Source organism: Falco peregrinus, chromosome 3 (assembly GCF_023634155.1).
Source record: "Falco peregrinus isolate bFalPer1 chromosome 3, bFalPer1.pri, whole genome shotgun sequence".
NCBI lineage: Eukaryota > Metazoa > Chordata > Aves > Falconiformes > Falconidae > Falco > Falco peregrinus.
Window position 1 is genome coordinate 45,629,610 of NC_073723.1, and position 16,404 is coordinate 45,646,013.

Below are 16,404 nucleotides of genomic sequence, written 5' to 3' on the forward strand. Positions count from 1 at the left end.
CCCAACTTCCCTATGGCCTCAAGCAAGGTCTACTAGCAGCAATGGCAGTAAAAGGCTACATATCCAGTTTGGAGCATAGCTGTGGGAAACAGTTCACAGTTCCCAAAAGATTAAAAATAGTTTGCTAAGAGAACAGGAAAAAAATAGATCACCAAAGCAGGAAGGGCTATTGGTAACATTCAATGTCTGTGTTAGGCTTATGACTCAAGGTGAGAACGAATCTAGAAATTAACAGAGCAAAAGTGGTGCACTTAAAATTAGGCCTACAACAGCTAAATAACAAGGGGAAGGTTTATTCTTCTAACAGCTCCCGTATAGCGTTTTAGAAAACAGAACTCAGAAATCAAAATAGCAAGAGATTTGCAGGGGAACTCTACAAAGCATGATGCAATTCCCTACCAGGTTCCAAGAATCTGCCCCTCTGCTGAGCTTCTGCCGCAGTGGTACAAAGGCAAAACCACTCCAGATAAACCCAGCCATCAACAGCAGGGTATTAATGCAGCAGTCCTGATATTCTGCTGGTGTGCTTCTCCTCTGTCACGGAACTCCTCTTCATTCCTACTGTTTCCCTAATCCTAAAACCACATTACAACAGCATTATGGATTAAGATGGCCAATTCCATTCTGCTTGCCAAGAATAACCAATACAAGTGAGAAACCTGACTCAGATGAACAAATGTGACGCCCATCTACAAAGGCAGGAAGGAGGAAAATTTTTTTCAATAGAAGGGTGGTCAAGCATTGGAACAGGCTGCCCAGGAAGGTAGTGGAATCACCATCCCTGAAAGTGTTAAAAAAAACGTGGGGATGCAGTGCTTAGTGACATGATTTAGTGATGGACTTGGCAGTCCTGCGTTAACGGTTGGACTTCATGATCTTAAAGGTCTTTTCCAACCTGTGATTATGATTCTATGATAAATCAGGTTCTCACCAAAGCAATAAAATGAAATCCAACAAAGCAGTAATGGGTGGACCCAGCCTGCTCTCCCAGTGTACCCCTTTGCAACAGCTGCCCCACATCCTGCACATGTCAAAGAATGTGTGTCCTCACATTCTGCTAACTCTTCTCTGTTTATGGCAATGGGGTAAGTAACTAATATTGATATTACTCTGATCAATGCAAAAATCTCAATGAGGCTGGTTGACAGGTCACTGACCTAACTCCCATGTTTAGGTGAATACCCTGATAATACCCCAGACCCACACACAAAGGCCCCGTTACCCTCCCCCATGAGAATGGAATGAAGCATGCAGTCCAAAAAGGGACCTGTGTTGCATGTACACCAGCTACATCTCTGAGCTGGTCAATGGGTGGCTGTGACCCCAGCCTACACTACAGAATCAGGCCTTAGTTTTGACTTAGTCTGAAAAAACTCAGTCAGGTTTCTTTGCTCACAACACTTTTAAAATGGGTTCAAATGAGTGTATCTGGTGTAACCATTCCGTTTCAATATAGTTAGAGTTTCTTTCTTACTCTTTTTTTGTTCTTTTACAGTTTTTTTTCTTTCCCTCTTCCGCATGCTGATCAGTAACTTCCCAGTCTCTGATTTGGTTGGTTTAAGCATCCTGATAGGGGATCTAGCAGATGGAAATCACTGGAATCCAAAGGTTGTTCACTGGCAACATCATCTCGATACTTTGGTGCTCTGGTAGCAATTCTTCAATCAGAATTAACATGAAATACCTCAATGTCAGTAGCTAAGAAACTCAGGTAACGACATTTAGAGAATAAGTATCTATCTAACAGTATTAAACTCAGCAAGGTGCATGTCTTTCCCACAGTGGGTCTGACACTGCTTTGTCTATACTCCAGCCTGTCCAGATACAAGCCAGCTTCTGTCCAGATGCCTTGTGGATGGATCAGCACTGTACTGTGCCTACTAACTCCATGCTAACTCCACATTTCCCAGACGCAAACTGGCTTACTTCTGGCCGTCTCAAAGCAGAAAACATGTGACTGTCTCCATCAACTTGTGTAAGCAAACACAAAGTTACTTCTCTAACTTAGGAGTTCTTTGAACTCTATATATGTGCCAAAGAATAACTGGTTATGATGACTGGATGAAGTCTCACTTTGCCATACAGCCAGTACTTCTAATGCAAAAATGTAATTGCATGTAGATATGTATTCAAACAGGAAAAAGGGAAATAACTTTATAAGAACTGTGTATAAGGCTCAAAGACATCATTATATAAAAAATGGCCACAAAATCTGAGGTATTTTCTTGCTTATCCAGAAATCAGCATATACTAGCTTCTGACATTTGAAAAGCCTTTGTTCCCAACTAATAAAATGAGAGCAGAGCAGAACCTGAAAACACCTTAAAGTAATGGAAGATTTAATAAGAAAATGGATAATGAGATACTTTTAGTCTAGCAAAAATGTGAGCACATTAATAATAGATGACCAGTACTACTCAGCATGATGTAGGATCCATGCAATGTTACAAAGCTAAGTCTCATCCTAGTGAAATGCTGGCTGGTAACACTGACAGAATCAGTATGTGTGAAAGAAATCTTCCCTCGAGGATGTCCAATGGGTATATTCTCAACCACAACGCTTTTCAGATTAAAGAAGGTACTCATTTTTGCAGGCTTCCTAATGGTTCAATGACTTCATCTAATGGCACCCTCTAACAGTGCCTGCACTTACCGAGGCCAGTCAGTGGCAGAGCTGCCTTGGTTACAGCTCAGTCCCTCAGGATAGGGATGCGCGAGCGGAAGGGCACGAGTATGTGTAACTCTTGATGTCCTCGGTGGGAGATGAGGTTACTCACTCCAGCAAAGGAGGTGCTCAACACTTAGCACAGTCAAGACTGTATGTCTCTGATAGTTTATGTTCTTTAAAGCCACAGAGATTACCCCTTAAACACCAGCATAATTTATTGCTTTGGTTTTAGAGGAAGGGAATTGAATGTGAATGGGTTGCCTTGGAAATTGCTCTTCTGCCTAGATAGTTGGGATTCACTGTCAGATGTGCTTTTGTCATTCAGAGAAAAAGGTACTTGCAAAAATGAAGGTTTGCCTCCCAAGAGCTTAGGAATTCTTCTTCCTATTGCAGTAAACATGCTGTAATTTTTTAACCAATTCCAGTTACCAAAAACTGAACAAATGGGTTGACAAAGGTAACATATCAAGAAAACAATGAACTCATGGTTCTTTTAGTGCAAATTAAACATTGCTTCTATCTATCACCAGAAAATAATTAAAAAAAAACTCTTCCCTGACTCAAAATTGTCCTTTCCTCATATGCAGATGGTCAGTTCCAGCATTTTAGGGACATTTTTTTTATTTTCCTGTTCTTCAAAACACCCTTAAAAGACTGACTCCTGCCTTCTCCAAAACCTTGTGTCCACAGGTGGCAATGCGAGGGGAAATCCCCAACTAAGCATGCAGTCAGTGCAGGTGTAGATATTTGCAAGTCTCATTTTGCAGGAGAGCTAATCATGTCAGGATCAATTCAAACCTGTCAACACCTGAAAATAATCTTTCCAAAAGAGAACCCATAGTTACTACATTCCTCCTCAAACAGAAAGAGATTTTTGTCTTTGCAATGAATTTTAGCACCTCTAAACGACTTCTCAAAAAGTACAGAATTAAAAAGAAACTTGTTCTCCAAATTAGAGCGCACTCAAATACAGAGAACTTGCCTATTGAAATGTTAATATGCTTATAGTAACTTGTGGCCAATTATGGTAACCATATGCAGAAACATGAAGAAGCACCAAGTAGAAGAACAGCCTCAACTAGGACTCCAGAGACTTTCTGTAGGGCCTAAAGCAAAATATTTGCATGCTTCCTTTTCTAACTCCATCCCCTGTTTTGGTTTGTCAGCACTTGGGGCAAGGTGTATCTCAGATACATGTCCTAGTCCAGCCAACCTCAGCTTCAAATGATCTTTAAAAACCTAGCACTGGATTTGAGGCACTAATTACTTCATCTTCTCACTATGTTAATAAGCACAGTGAAACCCCAGCAGTACTGGAGCACTCCAGCATGTCTGGCATGTGCACTGGCTATAGTTCAGCCTAGAAATCTTAACTACACCCCAGAAATCCCACAGAAAGCTAAGAGATTCATCTGGCCAAGAATTTCAAGGGTCAGACCATCCAAAGGAACCAAATACATAAAAAAGCTAAATAACAAATAATTAAATTATTACCTGTACAAAGAAAAGGCCAGAATCTCTGTTGCTCAGTGAGACTTCTGATTAACCTGGACACTCTCTTGGCCACCAGCCTCTGCAGAAACAGTTCTTCAGCTTTCAGTGAAGTAAGTATCACATACTGGCTGAACACTGAAACCTGGAACCCTTCATGGATACAAAAACTATTTGACATCAGTTTCTCCCACACACTTTCTAGATAATCCAGGCGTGTTAAACGGGACCAAAAGAGTTTATAGGTAGTATTTTTCTTCAGACATCGTGCAATACACTTCTTTTAAACACAGCCTGTGTAAAAAATTTCAGCACATCAGAGTGGATACAGGTTTAGAACAACGGGAACAAGCAACAAGGTACACATATCTATGTGACGGTACTCAGCAACATCCTGGTGTGGCTGCTCCACACTGCAGTTAAGGACAAGGCTTCAGGCACCTCCCATCACTGCTGTGCAAGGCAGCACACTGCATCTCAGCTGCACAGGCTACATTTTGGAAGAGTCATCAGTGCATTCAACTGATTCCAGCTGATTAAAATCTAAACACACTTATCTTCATGATGTCAACTTAACTCATGAAAAAAATACGTATTAGAGAAATTAAGGGGTTATTTAATTACTTAAGTAATTAAATTACTTAATGTAATTTAAATAATCTTTGGCACTTTGTGGTTACTTCTGGCACAACTCTGTCAGCTTTGGCTTTCATCAAACCACTATGATTAAATTATACATTAATAATACAACATAAAGCCATTCATGGTATCTAATATACTTCAACTAATTTGTGACATTTGCATGAAGTTTGGATTTCGGCTACTGTCATACATACAACATACTTGATCTTCCTACAAGTGAAGAGAAATGGACCACAGTAGCATAAATGCATTTCCGCATGCCTTTGCTTTTTTGTAATAATGCTGGAAGAGAAGTTAAGGACCTACACGTGTATTTCTCCAAGACTGGAGAGTCATCCTTGTTTTTGAAAGTGCACTGCCAAACAGCATTAATTACTCCATCTGTTTTAACCGAGGAATTCTGTCATTTGTAACTGCAAACACATTTACCATTTCTTCCAGTTCTCTAGAATGATGCAGTATTTTTAGGCACGGGTAATAGGAGAACTCAACCACAGAAGTGAAGGATATTTTCAGGATGGGGAGAACCTTAAACTCCTTAAAATGTTCACTAGGCTCATTTACAGCCACAAGTAAATTCCAACAGTCTTGACTGGTTTGAGGTTGGGGGGGACAGGGTCTGAATCCTACTTTGATAAAACAGACGAAGATCAGAACTTGGAACTTGTTTTGAAATAGTTGGGAGGAGAGTTGAGAACAAATCAGCAGGCTCAAAAGCAGGAAAATGGAAATCGTGTATCATTTCACGGCTAGGCATTACAGCCAACAGTTACCTGTAGATGAGAATAGGGATTGTTTATCAGAAGAAAGATGACGCTGAGCACCAGTCTGCAATCTTCCATAATATATGAATTAACTGGAAACAGTGGGAACTGGTGATAATATCTTCCAAATCTGGGCATTTTTAAGGCTTCCTGAATGCACATGTTAGTGGGTACACTAAAACAGGCATCTTACAAATGTACAAGTAACTAACTAAGACTGATTTAAAGAATCTTCAGTAGGTCAGAGGATCTCTTTGAAGAGACCACGTCTTTTCAGTTTTCTGAGTAGCTCCATCTGCATTAGAGGGCAGAGAGGCTTTTCAGGTTTCTGTGATGTAAACTATACATACAATCTATAGGAGCAGCAAGGTTTCTGTTCCAGTTAAAATCTAAACACACTTACCTTGATGAGGTCTACTTAGTTCATTAAAAAAATACGTATTAGAGAAATGAAACACCCTTCTCACTCTGTAATGGAAAAGATACAGCAAGCTTTTAGCAGGAAAAAATAAATAGATCATAAGCAAAGCAGAACTATATATTTTTGTGATCTTATTCTTCCATTATAATGCACTACTCTTTCCAGCTCTAGAATTCTTCGGCTTTTCATTCTTTGATTGTGGAGACTAAACTTCTGAAAGGATTTTTCTCCATGTAATCCATTTTAACAGAATCCTGTTTCCAAAATGCATTTAGACATATTATGAGCTCTTTTCAATCCATCTAAAAATCTGCATTTAACTGTGGGTTTTTTTCCTTTTGTATGGATGCATAAGGCTGACAGGGATTTATGTGTCTACTCATTTCCAGTGTGGGTTGTGCTGAGCTTCAGCTGCACGCTCCTAAGCTCCAGGAGCACTCCGCTCACATGTTCTGGGAAATGCCAACAGGCAGGGAGGCTGCAGCATTCCCAGAACAGCACAGAGTACTCAAGGTTCAACCAAAGGCAAAAACTAAAGTTGGATGAGACAGACTTTCATTAATTCCTATCTCCCTAAAAAATATCATCATATGGTTTCACTTCCTTGGCTCTCTTTATTCAAAAGGTTTGACACTAACATAGTTGCTTTACAACAGAATAGTGAGAAACTGGCTCATCAGCAGTGGCATGTTAAAAAAAGATATTTTTTTTTTTCTGTAAGATCTTGTTTTCAGTGAAACCTTGGACAGGAATTCCTCCCACACATAGAGCCAACTTTCATCTGTCTGCCGAAAAGGGCCTCCATGTCCCACTTTCTTCACACTCATCTAAATGTGCCTTTCTATACTTTTCATCCCATGTTCCCACATAATCTCCCTCACTATAAAAGCATTTCAGGCTCTTTCTGCTCATGGTTCATTTCCTAATTATTATTCTTGCTTTGCTTTATCTGTAGCTTCTTTGGAGTGTGTCAAAAGTCTCCTTGGGGAAGTTCCATTTGGTTCGTTGTCAAACATATGCTCTTTATATATATTTATACTTCTTCTCAGACAAAACTTCTGTATGATGAAATAAAGAAAAACTTTCACTCAACCCCCTTTGGAGATATCTCTGGAAAGACCAACTGTAATTATTCAAGCGAGTCATTCTCGACATAAATAATTGTTTTACAATTATCTTCCTTTTTAATTTCAGAAAATTCTCAAACTTACTACTTTGTGATGTTAACTTCTGTAAAGGATATTTGTCTGGAAGAAACTGATTGTTCTATTAAGTAGAAAACTTTCCTTTTTCCTCTTCTTTTACCATAAGGCTGGCATTCACCATGTGGAAGGGATTCACTGCTGCTTTTGATGGAACCTATCGTTATAAAAACCTTATACGTAAAAGAATGACTTTCAGCAACTTTAATGAGAGCTGGAGGGCATTCAGCAACTCGTAAGAACAAGTCCCACATCACCACAGCATTAAAAAGTCCATCTGAGCTGAGATTACATGCAAGGTATGACTGTGTTTGAAGAGATGATAAGGAAGTATAGTAAAAGGTAAAAAGACTAAAATAAAATCTTTTACTACATTTTTATTACCAGAGTCTTAAGTACTCTGTATATTCCTAAGATCAGAGAACAGTGATTAAATCCAGCTTACTACTGTCTTTTACAGACCTACCAAACGCACAGATCCATAGCGAGATTACAAGGATTTCACTGGTTGCACATGGCGGGGGGAGGGGGGAAGCCCATAACATAATAAAATTTGTAATAGTGCTGCTGGCACTGCTCTGTTAAGGAATTGCAGGTCTCACTAGGTGTAGTAATGTGTGATCTGAAACTTGCTGGCATACCCTTTAGGAAGGTATGCATTAACTGCTCTTGATAGATGAGGACAAAACTCTTTCACCTGAGACAAATCTGAGCTGCTTTAAGATTCAAAGTGAGACGTTTTCAATTTGTTATTGCCCGACTTCTATTTTCAAGGCAAAATGCACTAAATAAAAAGATAAGGAATGTTCTTTCTGACCAGTGAAAAAGATGAAATTTACACAAAATCAATGCAATCAGCATTATTTTTCATTTTGACTTAATGTGACTCATAAAGCTTACAAATGTCTCCCTATCCTGACATCCCTAGCAAGGATACCATGTCCAGTATGAGCAAAGATAGTGCAAATTTCATTACGCTGTCCTGCTAGCACCCCTGAAAAGATGATCTGAAGAAAGCATAGTCTTCACAGAACCATGGCCACCAACCTCAACTCTCCGAGTGTAACATAAGAAGTGGAAATTAGGACCAATATGGAGATGGTATTTTTATATCAAGACCACTAACATTTTGTATAAACATTTCATAATGACATTTGCCTTCATCTAACTTGCAGTGAATTTCAAAATGTGACCTAGAGGTGAAAAACTCTGTGTCATAGTATCAGTTTCATGAACAACGCAGTCACTTATTACTGCTCCTTTACTCATCTAGAACCAAAAATGTGCAGCTCATTTCCCTGTACAGATAGAAATAACAGCTCTTTGCCCCAAAATGACTGCTAAGCAATTAATTATAGGACTGAATGAATAAAATATATTTTGCTTCAATACTAATAAGTTAAAAGATCTGACATACTACACTGTATCACAGAATTATTATTTGTGAAATAATAGATGACAAGGCTATTACAGGTACTTCTCATTTAATTTAACACCAAAGTTTGATACCAAGAGGTAAAACTGAATACCAGGATTGTTGTTGCCATATCAAGCCTATTTCCACAGCATTATGCCCACAACAAATTAAGAAACTAATTATTTTGAAACAACTCAAATTACTGTGTATTTTAAATACTCTCCCAACAAGGAATTAAAAGCCCTTACTCCTTATGCTTTGGAAAGATCATGTAATCATGGGATAACCTAAGTTGAAAGGAATCTCTGGAGGTCATCTGGTAAAACCTTTACTCATAGCAGGGCCAAATTCAACATCAGATACAATTCTGTTAGATCAGGTATTTCACAGCTATGTTCAGCTGGGGTTTGAATTAATTCAAGTTTCCACAACTTCTCTGGAAAACATGATCCAATGCATGACTGTTTTCACTGTAAATTTTTCTTTCCTAATATTTAATCATAATTTCCCCCTTGTTGCATCCTAGTCCACTGCCTCTCCTCTTTTCACTGAGCACATCCAAGAAGAGACCACCTTACCAGTATTTGTACTGAATGCATGAATTGATTCCAGCCCTATTCAAGTGAAGTGTAAAACCTCCATTCACCTTTCTTGTGCAGTATCAGGGCCAATGATCTGTGTGACTGGTTTGATCCTCTCTCTGCTCACCTAGCCAATTAAATGCACTTATTTGATTGTGGAGACTAAGCATTGGATATCGTAAAGGAGCCAAAATGCAACCTTTTACCTAAAAAATTAAAGAATTGTGATTTTATCACTTATTTGTCAACTTATCAGAACTAAAACTAAAACCCCCAAAACTAAAAGGGTCTAAGTTGCGTGTAAGATACATACAGATTGAAAACATGACCTAAGATTACCTAGTCTTACAAGTTTTTGTTTCAGATCCAAACTTCACAAAATCAGCAAGATTTAAACACCACATAATTAACTGCAAGTGCAGTCGATCCCATATGATGTCCAAAAATAAACCTATTGTGTTCAAGTTCTGTAAGTCCTACCCAAATTCCATTTGAATCCAAGAATACAATCCTTCTGAATTTCAATGATTTCCAAAAAACACAGCCCTTGTTTCCTAGTCCCAAGAATTGTTTCTTGGCAGAATGTAGCAGATCTCAAAACAGAAGCAGATCAGCAGCATATTCCAGTGTTCTTAAAATAATTATTTCCAAAACCTACTGATCTTATACACAGGAAAGATAGCTATGCAATTCCCAAATTTCAGAGAATCAATTGCCATTATTATCATTGAAATCTCAACACTTTCACTTCATCACTTTAAAAATAATAAGTGTTTATCACTTAGGTGTTTATAACAGTTGATCATCAGTCACAGAGCAGCAAGGAACTGCAGAAAAACACCCTGCTGTGATGAACAGAGCCTAAAACTAAGGAAGAGCTAAACAGCATCTTTAAGAAATTGACCCAGTTCAGAAATTTCCTAGAGCTCTGAAAGTTCAGGTTTCCTCAAGTTTTGAATTCCCAACTTTGGATCACTGAACTGAAAGAAATATTATATGCAGCTCTGGCAGGACGGGATTTCACTACTGAGGCTATACTGCTGGTGCATGGAGTGGTTAAACGCTATAGTACTGATGCACTGGGAATGTGTGTTTTACTAACACGTATCTCCCCAAAATCCTGTAAAATAAACCAAAAACACAAAGTGAAAAACACTTATTGCTAGCTGTTACTCTCTTGTCCCTCATAAGAGAGATCCTACCAATTATATAGTCTCATACATTTTTGGATTGCAAAGATTTAACTCAAGCAGTTCTACTGGAAGCAATGTATTACTTCCAATCTTAATGTTAAACTCAATTACACACCAGTACACAAGCGTATCAGCCTCTTAGGCACAGCCACCAGCAACGATTACATGTTTTGGGGGTGTCATTTGAGTTATGGGAGCAAAACACCACTCCCATGTCAGCTGCCTTAACAGAAAGGGCAACATCCTGCAACCAGTGCATTGTTTGGGGCTACAATCCCAAGCCTCCTCCACCCCTGCTAGTACAATAGGCACCCCCTCATACTTCCTCCTGCTTTATCAGTGGACAGACGCTTCATCTCCAGATCAATGGGTTAGTAATACCTTAACCAACATAAAAAGATGCAGCAATTTACCGGTTCAAAGATTTTACTTTCTCAAATTTGTCAAATCCCTTTACTCCCTGAGCTGTTAACTGTCTAACTGTTGTCAGTTCTAACATACAAGCACCGACAGCCAAAATCATAAGTTAGTTTCCAGCTTTATAAAGCATTTAAAAATGAGATTAAAATCTATGCGTGACATATATCACTTTGCCACATAACTGCTGAAATTCCACTATGTACAGTAACAAATGATGAAATGTTATCATTCAGTCTAATGGATACAGTCTCATCTCCAAGTGTAAGGATTTACATACATCATTATAATTAATGTTAATGGCAATCACAAACATAAATCTTCTGAATATTGAGATGAATTAAGTCTGTTAAAATGAACCACTGCACTCCCCAAATAATCGCTAGTCAAAACAGTAACAAGCAGAAGCTGTGTTTCCACTGGAAAAATTTCCCAGTGCGGTCGGCTGACACTTAAATTATTTGGAAAGTAACAGGTTAAACAGGGAACAGCCTATTTTACACTAACTGTACTGGATAAAACATACACTTCTAAATCAAGATCTATACAGTGAACACAGTGCAGGGAAGTCCAAGGATAAACACATGAAATGAGATTGTCAAAGCAGCGAAGGGGACTTAGCCATACACTTTCCATTAATCTTCCCTTCACTGCTTTGAAAAATCTCATTCACCATCTCTGTTATTTAGAGTTCTCTGTGTTTGTATATCTGTATATTCCTAGGTACCAAAAACTTCCACTTACTATAAATATTGAAACAAAATTACCCTGCAATGGAAGTTTCTAAAAAACACATTTTCAAAGCAGCATGAAGGTTTTCACTGTGTGACACGTATTAACATCAATTGGATTCACACAGCTAAATCTCCCTGCAATTTGTTGTCAATTTACCCCTTCCAGAATTTAGTATTTTTTGAACTTGTTTTACTTTGCAAATATTTTCATGTTGCAGTACTGTATGGCTTGGTGGCAACACTAGCGCAGGCACCATCTCTGGCAGCTGCTTTAATTTTCTAGTACAGACAAGGCCAACATCTGAGACTTCTAGTGGCACCACTAAGAATTATGGCTGTAATCCAAAGGATTCATATATCCTCATGATATACTTTCCTGATGTATACACAGGTCCTAATAATCTTAATGACAGATTTATGCACAAAAAAGATATACATACACTTCTGAGTTCTTAGCTTGTCAACTTCAGAATGGCATATGACAATGCTTCAGTCAGGAAGCGCAAAACAGTGGAAGATCACAGGGTTTTGATGGGGCCAGGTAGGGGGCTGGGGGGACACGGACACAACACAGTTCTCCTTTCACAAAATTCCCTTAGTTTTCAGAAGCAGAATCCACCTGTAGAGGTTCAAGGAAACCCTGTACCTAACAGCTTTTCCTGAGCTGGTGCCGCCTAGCCCCCTATCTCGGTGATTTTTCCCAGAATCCTGTATTACACATAATGATATGGGTTCACATTTAAAAATAAGGCTATCATGAAACGATAGAGGACTAACTACAGACTGTCCTTGGGATTACTGGAACTCAACATTAGAATGTGTTTATTATAAAGTGTAAAAGCTGTCAGTCAGAAATAAACACTTTCATGAATCAAAACATAACTGAAAACTGGTATTGTCATTTTTATGTCAAATTCTTCAACTGACAAACAGAACTGGAAACTACAAACAAATCTTGAACGTAATACATTTAATGTATTATCATTAAAGAAAAGATATTTATTGACTGGCACGCAGTAACTGTTTTTACCTTACAGTTCTTCATCCCAGCAACATAGAAACATGCAGCCATATAAGGAAGCAAGAAACTGTGCTTTGAGGCCACTAAACACTGCATCCTTCTTCAGAACAAGAACCAGTTCTCTGGTATTAGTATGTTTCCAGGAATTTGGCTTTTTTACTTCACATCACCTTATACCAAAGACAACCTACATAGTATATGTATGCTATGAAAGGTATTGCCAGCTGTGTTTTGTAAGAGACCTCTTTCTCAGGTGATATCTAAAGGTTAATCTTTATTATGACTAAGGTAAACAACTTCCTTTTCTAAAAAACGTGCCCATCTGTCTCTTCTTAAGTATTTCCTCAAGTCACATAAATCATTTGTACTTCTGAAATGCTACAAATAAGTATTTCAAGGGCTTTAGTTTTTGTAACATTTAATCTAAATGTTGTCCACAGTCAGTAATACTTCTTTCAACCCTCTATAAATGGATGCAAGGTACAATAAATCTCGCTTAATGACAGTAATGTCTGGGGATGCAGTTTTGTTGTGCATGCTTTATACGTATGACCCCTGAGATGTTAGAAAAAGATCTAAAACCGCCCGCGGCCACAACTTCTACAGACATAAACTGAACACTACCGTCACTGAGATCATGGAAAGTACCTGAGCTTTAAGTTCACATCTACTAGATTACTTTCCAAAGTATGACTTCTATTTTAAAATGAAAATAAATCAAAATGAAAGCATTTTTCCATACAGACATTTATCAGTGTCTGAAATACATGGACATGACAGTGGAACATTATCATAAAACAGGTAAGCACAGCAGAAAAAACTATGTATTAAAGTAATTTTTGAAAGTTGTTGTATCATCTGATAGGTCTTTTATAAAATACGAATCTGTTCCTGAAAGACTTTATATGCATTTCTCTGGAGATTATGGTGGCTATTCACACTTCACTTCAATTTTTATACCCTCCAAGTAACTCTACACAATAGCAAATACAGTTATTATAACCTTCATAACTGGCAGAGAGATATATTTGAAGAAAAAGGGTTCATTTCCCCTCCCACATACACTGAAGTAAATCAGGAGTGATCCTGCTGCAGCCGATAGGACAGTATCTGCAAAACTGATGCAAAACAAGAGTAAAAAAGGCCAAAAATGTATAAACAAAGCTTTCCTCACGCTCAAGTACAAATCACGCATCTTCCCTGCTTTTTGACAAGGTTGTGCTGTTGAAGTACTTATACCACGCTTAGCTCCACCACATTAAAGCACAGCTGAGGAAGGTTGAGACTCACACTGGAAACAATGGAGGTAGACCAGTTTACACAGGCGGAGAATCTGGCATAAAGCCCTGGAAATGAATGAGGGCCTTCAATTCAAGTAATTGTACATTCTGCATTTAAGTGTATTACCCCTGAAACAGAAGCGATTTCAAAGTGCTGTAACAGAAAACTAGATTAGCAAAGGACTGGGGGGGGGGGGGGGGGGGGGGCGGGGGGACGGACACCCAAGCAACAGCAAATGCATCCCACTTTTCTTCTTTACAGACACACACACAAGGAACAGCACACATCTTAAAAAAGATCATGTGGCAAAATGATGACTCTGAGTCACTAGAAAAAGAGAAAAATCTTTTAAAATACCCTTGGGACCAGGGACTGCTGTTAAAGGAAGAGCATTATTTTATCATCCAGCTAATGAGCCAGAGAAAGGATGATTATTGTTCGGCGATGGTTTTGTCTCAACAACTCTTTCTCTGAAACAAATATGCCAACTTCAGTAAACAAAGACGAGAAGATGCACCGTTCTGTTGCTTCAATTGCACGCTGAGGAATATTTAATCAGAGGAAAGCAATCCCAAGTAAAGTCACAGGAGAGGGCCGGCGCAAGCCGCTCTTACAAAGGTTTAGAAAAACAGAAAAAGAAAAGCGGCGGCGACGGCCCTTCTCCCGCACCCCCCGCCGCGCTGCCAGGGGCGGCGGGCGGCCCGCGGCGGCAGCGCCCAGCAATGCCCGGCCCGGCCCCCGGCGCCGCAGACCCCGGTCGCCGCCCGCCCCGCGGGCACCGGCTGCCGTCCGAGCGGGGGCAGCGTCCCCCTCGTGCCGCCCCCGGGCCGGCTTTCAGCGGACGGGGGAAGCCCCTGCCCGGCACCCGCGGGGAGCGAGACCGCCTCGAAGCGCCGCCGGGGCGGCGGAGTCTCTCCCCCTCCCTCAGGCAGGGAGCGCTGACAGCCGGCCGGGCTGAGGCGCCGCGGCACCCGCCACGGGCCCGCCGCCTCCCCCCCGCCCCGGCCGCGGGGCCGCTCTCGCCCCGCGCCGCCTCCTCCCCGCGCCGCACCGCAAAACTTACGGGCCGGGGGCTGGGGGCGAGCAGCGGGCGCGGGCGGCCCGTGGGGGCGGAGGGAGCGGGGCCGGCCGCCCGCACTCGGCACCGGGCGCGGACAGCTCCGCGGCCGGCTCCGCGCCGCGCCGTGCCCCCGGGGGCCGCGCCCTGGGAGGGGGAGAGCGCCCGTCCCTGCCCGCCCCCGCGAAGCCGAAGCGTGCCCCGTGGCGGGCGGCGGGGCACTCACCAGCTGCAGCGAGCAGAGGAAGATCAGCGTGCAGCGCCCCGTGCAGCAGCCCATGGTGGCAGCCGGCCGCGCCGCGCCGCCGGAGAGCCGCCGCTTCTCCTCTTCTTGCCGCCCGCGCTGACGCGGCCCCGGAGGCGAAGCGGGGGGCTCACCGCATCCGGACGGAGCGCCCGGGCGCGCGTGTCTGTGCGCGCGTCCCGCCTGTCGCTGCTCGCCCCCTTTGTTGAGGGGGGCCCTCCCCGGCGGCGGGAAGGAGCGCGCGGAGGTCAGCGCGGCCCCGGGGGGCAGCCGGCGGCGAGGGCGGGGGGCTCCGCCCGGCGCGGCGCGGGTCTGGCTCTGGGGAAGGGGACGGGGACGGGGTGGGCGTGTGCGTGTGCGGACCGGGGCGGGCGTGGGCGGACGGAACGCGTGTGGGGAGGCGGGGGGCTGGGGGTGGGGTGGAGGGGTGCCGCGCGTGGGCGTGCGAGGGAGGGCGGGGGGCTGTGCCGGGTGCCCAGGGAGAGGAGAGGAGGCGGCGGCGGGCTCTGCCGGGGGCGCCGCGCCGGGGGAGGGGGCTCGGAGGGCGCCTGGGCGGGCGGTGTGCGGGGATTCCGGAGGCTCCGAGGGCAGCCGGTGCTTGGGGGGGCTCGGCGGGAGGCGCGGGGTCTGTGCGGGCGGCGGGGGCGCAGGCAGCCCCGCGCGGGCCGCTTGTTGCGAGCGCCCGGGGAAAGTTCAAGGGACTTGGGCGGCCGAGGCGGGGAGGGGGCGGGGGAGCGGCGGCCGCCCAGCGGCGGGGCGGGGCGGGGCCGGCCCCGGAGCGGCCCGCCCGTGCGGCGGCCGGGGAAGCCCGGGGGCTGGCGGCGGGCCATTGTTCGCGGCCGGCGGTGCGCCGGGGGCGGAGGGGGGGTCCCAGGGTGGGGCGGGAGGCGGCGGCGGAGGTCACCGTGCCCCCGTTCCACGGAGTCCCTCGGGCTGGGTGCCGGCCGCCAGAGCGGGGGCCGGCGGGTGACGGGAGGTGCCTCAGGGCGGCCGTTTCCCTCCCTCCCTCTCCCCGCGGCGCGGGAGCGCGGGCCCGCCGGCGGGCTGCACGGCGGGCGGTGAGGGGCCTGGGCGTCCGAGCCCGGCGCTCGGCTGGTGAATCCCCTTCCTGGCCGCTGACAGGCGGTGCTGGGGGAGGGAGTTTCCCTCCCCCGTAACGCCACTGTGCCACGAGAGTCCGCTGGCTGCTGCCGTCCCTTGCGGGTGTGAGCTGGGAAGGGCCTCCGGGGGAGCGGCTCGGCCCCGGCCATAATCTTTCTCGGCAGAGGTAA

General features: G+C 43.6%; 1 protein-coding gene across 2 annotated transcripts in view; it reads right to left on the minus strand.

Moving 5' to 3' along the window:
- NKAIN3 (sodium/potassium transporting ATPase interacting 3) overlaps window positions 1-15,454 on the minus strand; it is a 367,883-nt gene extending 352,429 nt beyond the window's left edge. For both annotated transcript variants that reach the window (XM_055800856.1, XM_055800855.1), the window contains exon 1: window positions 15,116-15,454. In XM_055800856.1, coding sequence (XP_055656831.1) covers window positions 15,116-15,169 — 54 coding nt within the window. In that variant the 5' untranslated portion in view covers window positions 15,170-15,454. The remainder of the gene's footprint in view (window positions 1-15,115) is intronic.
- Window positions 15,455-16,404: the final 950 nt, after the last annotated feature.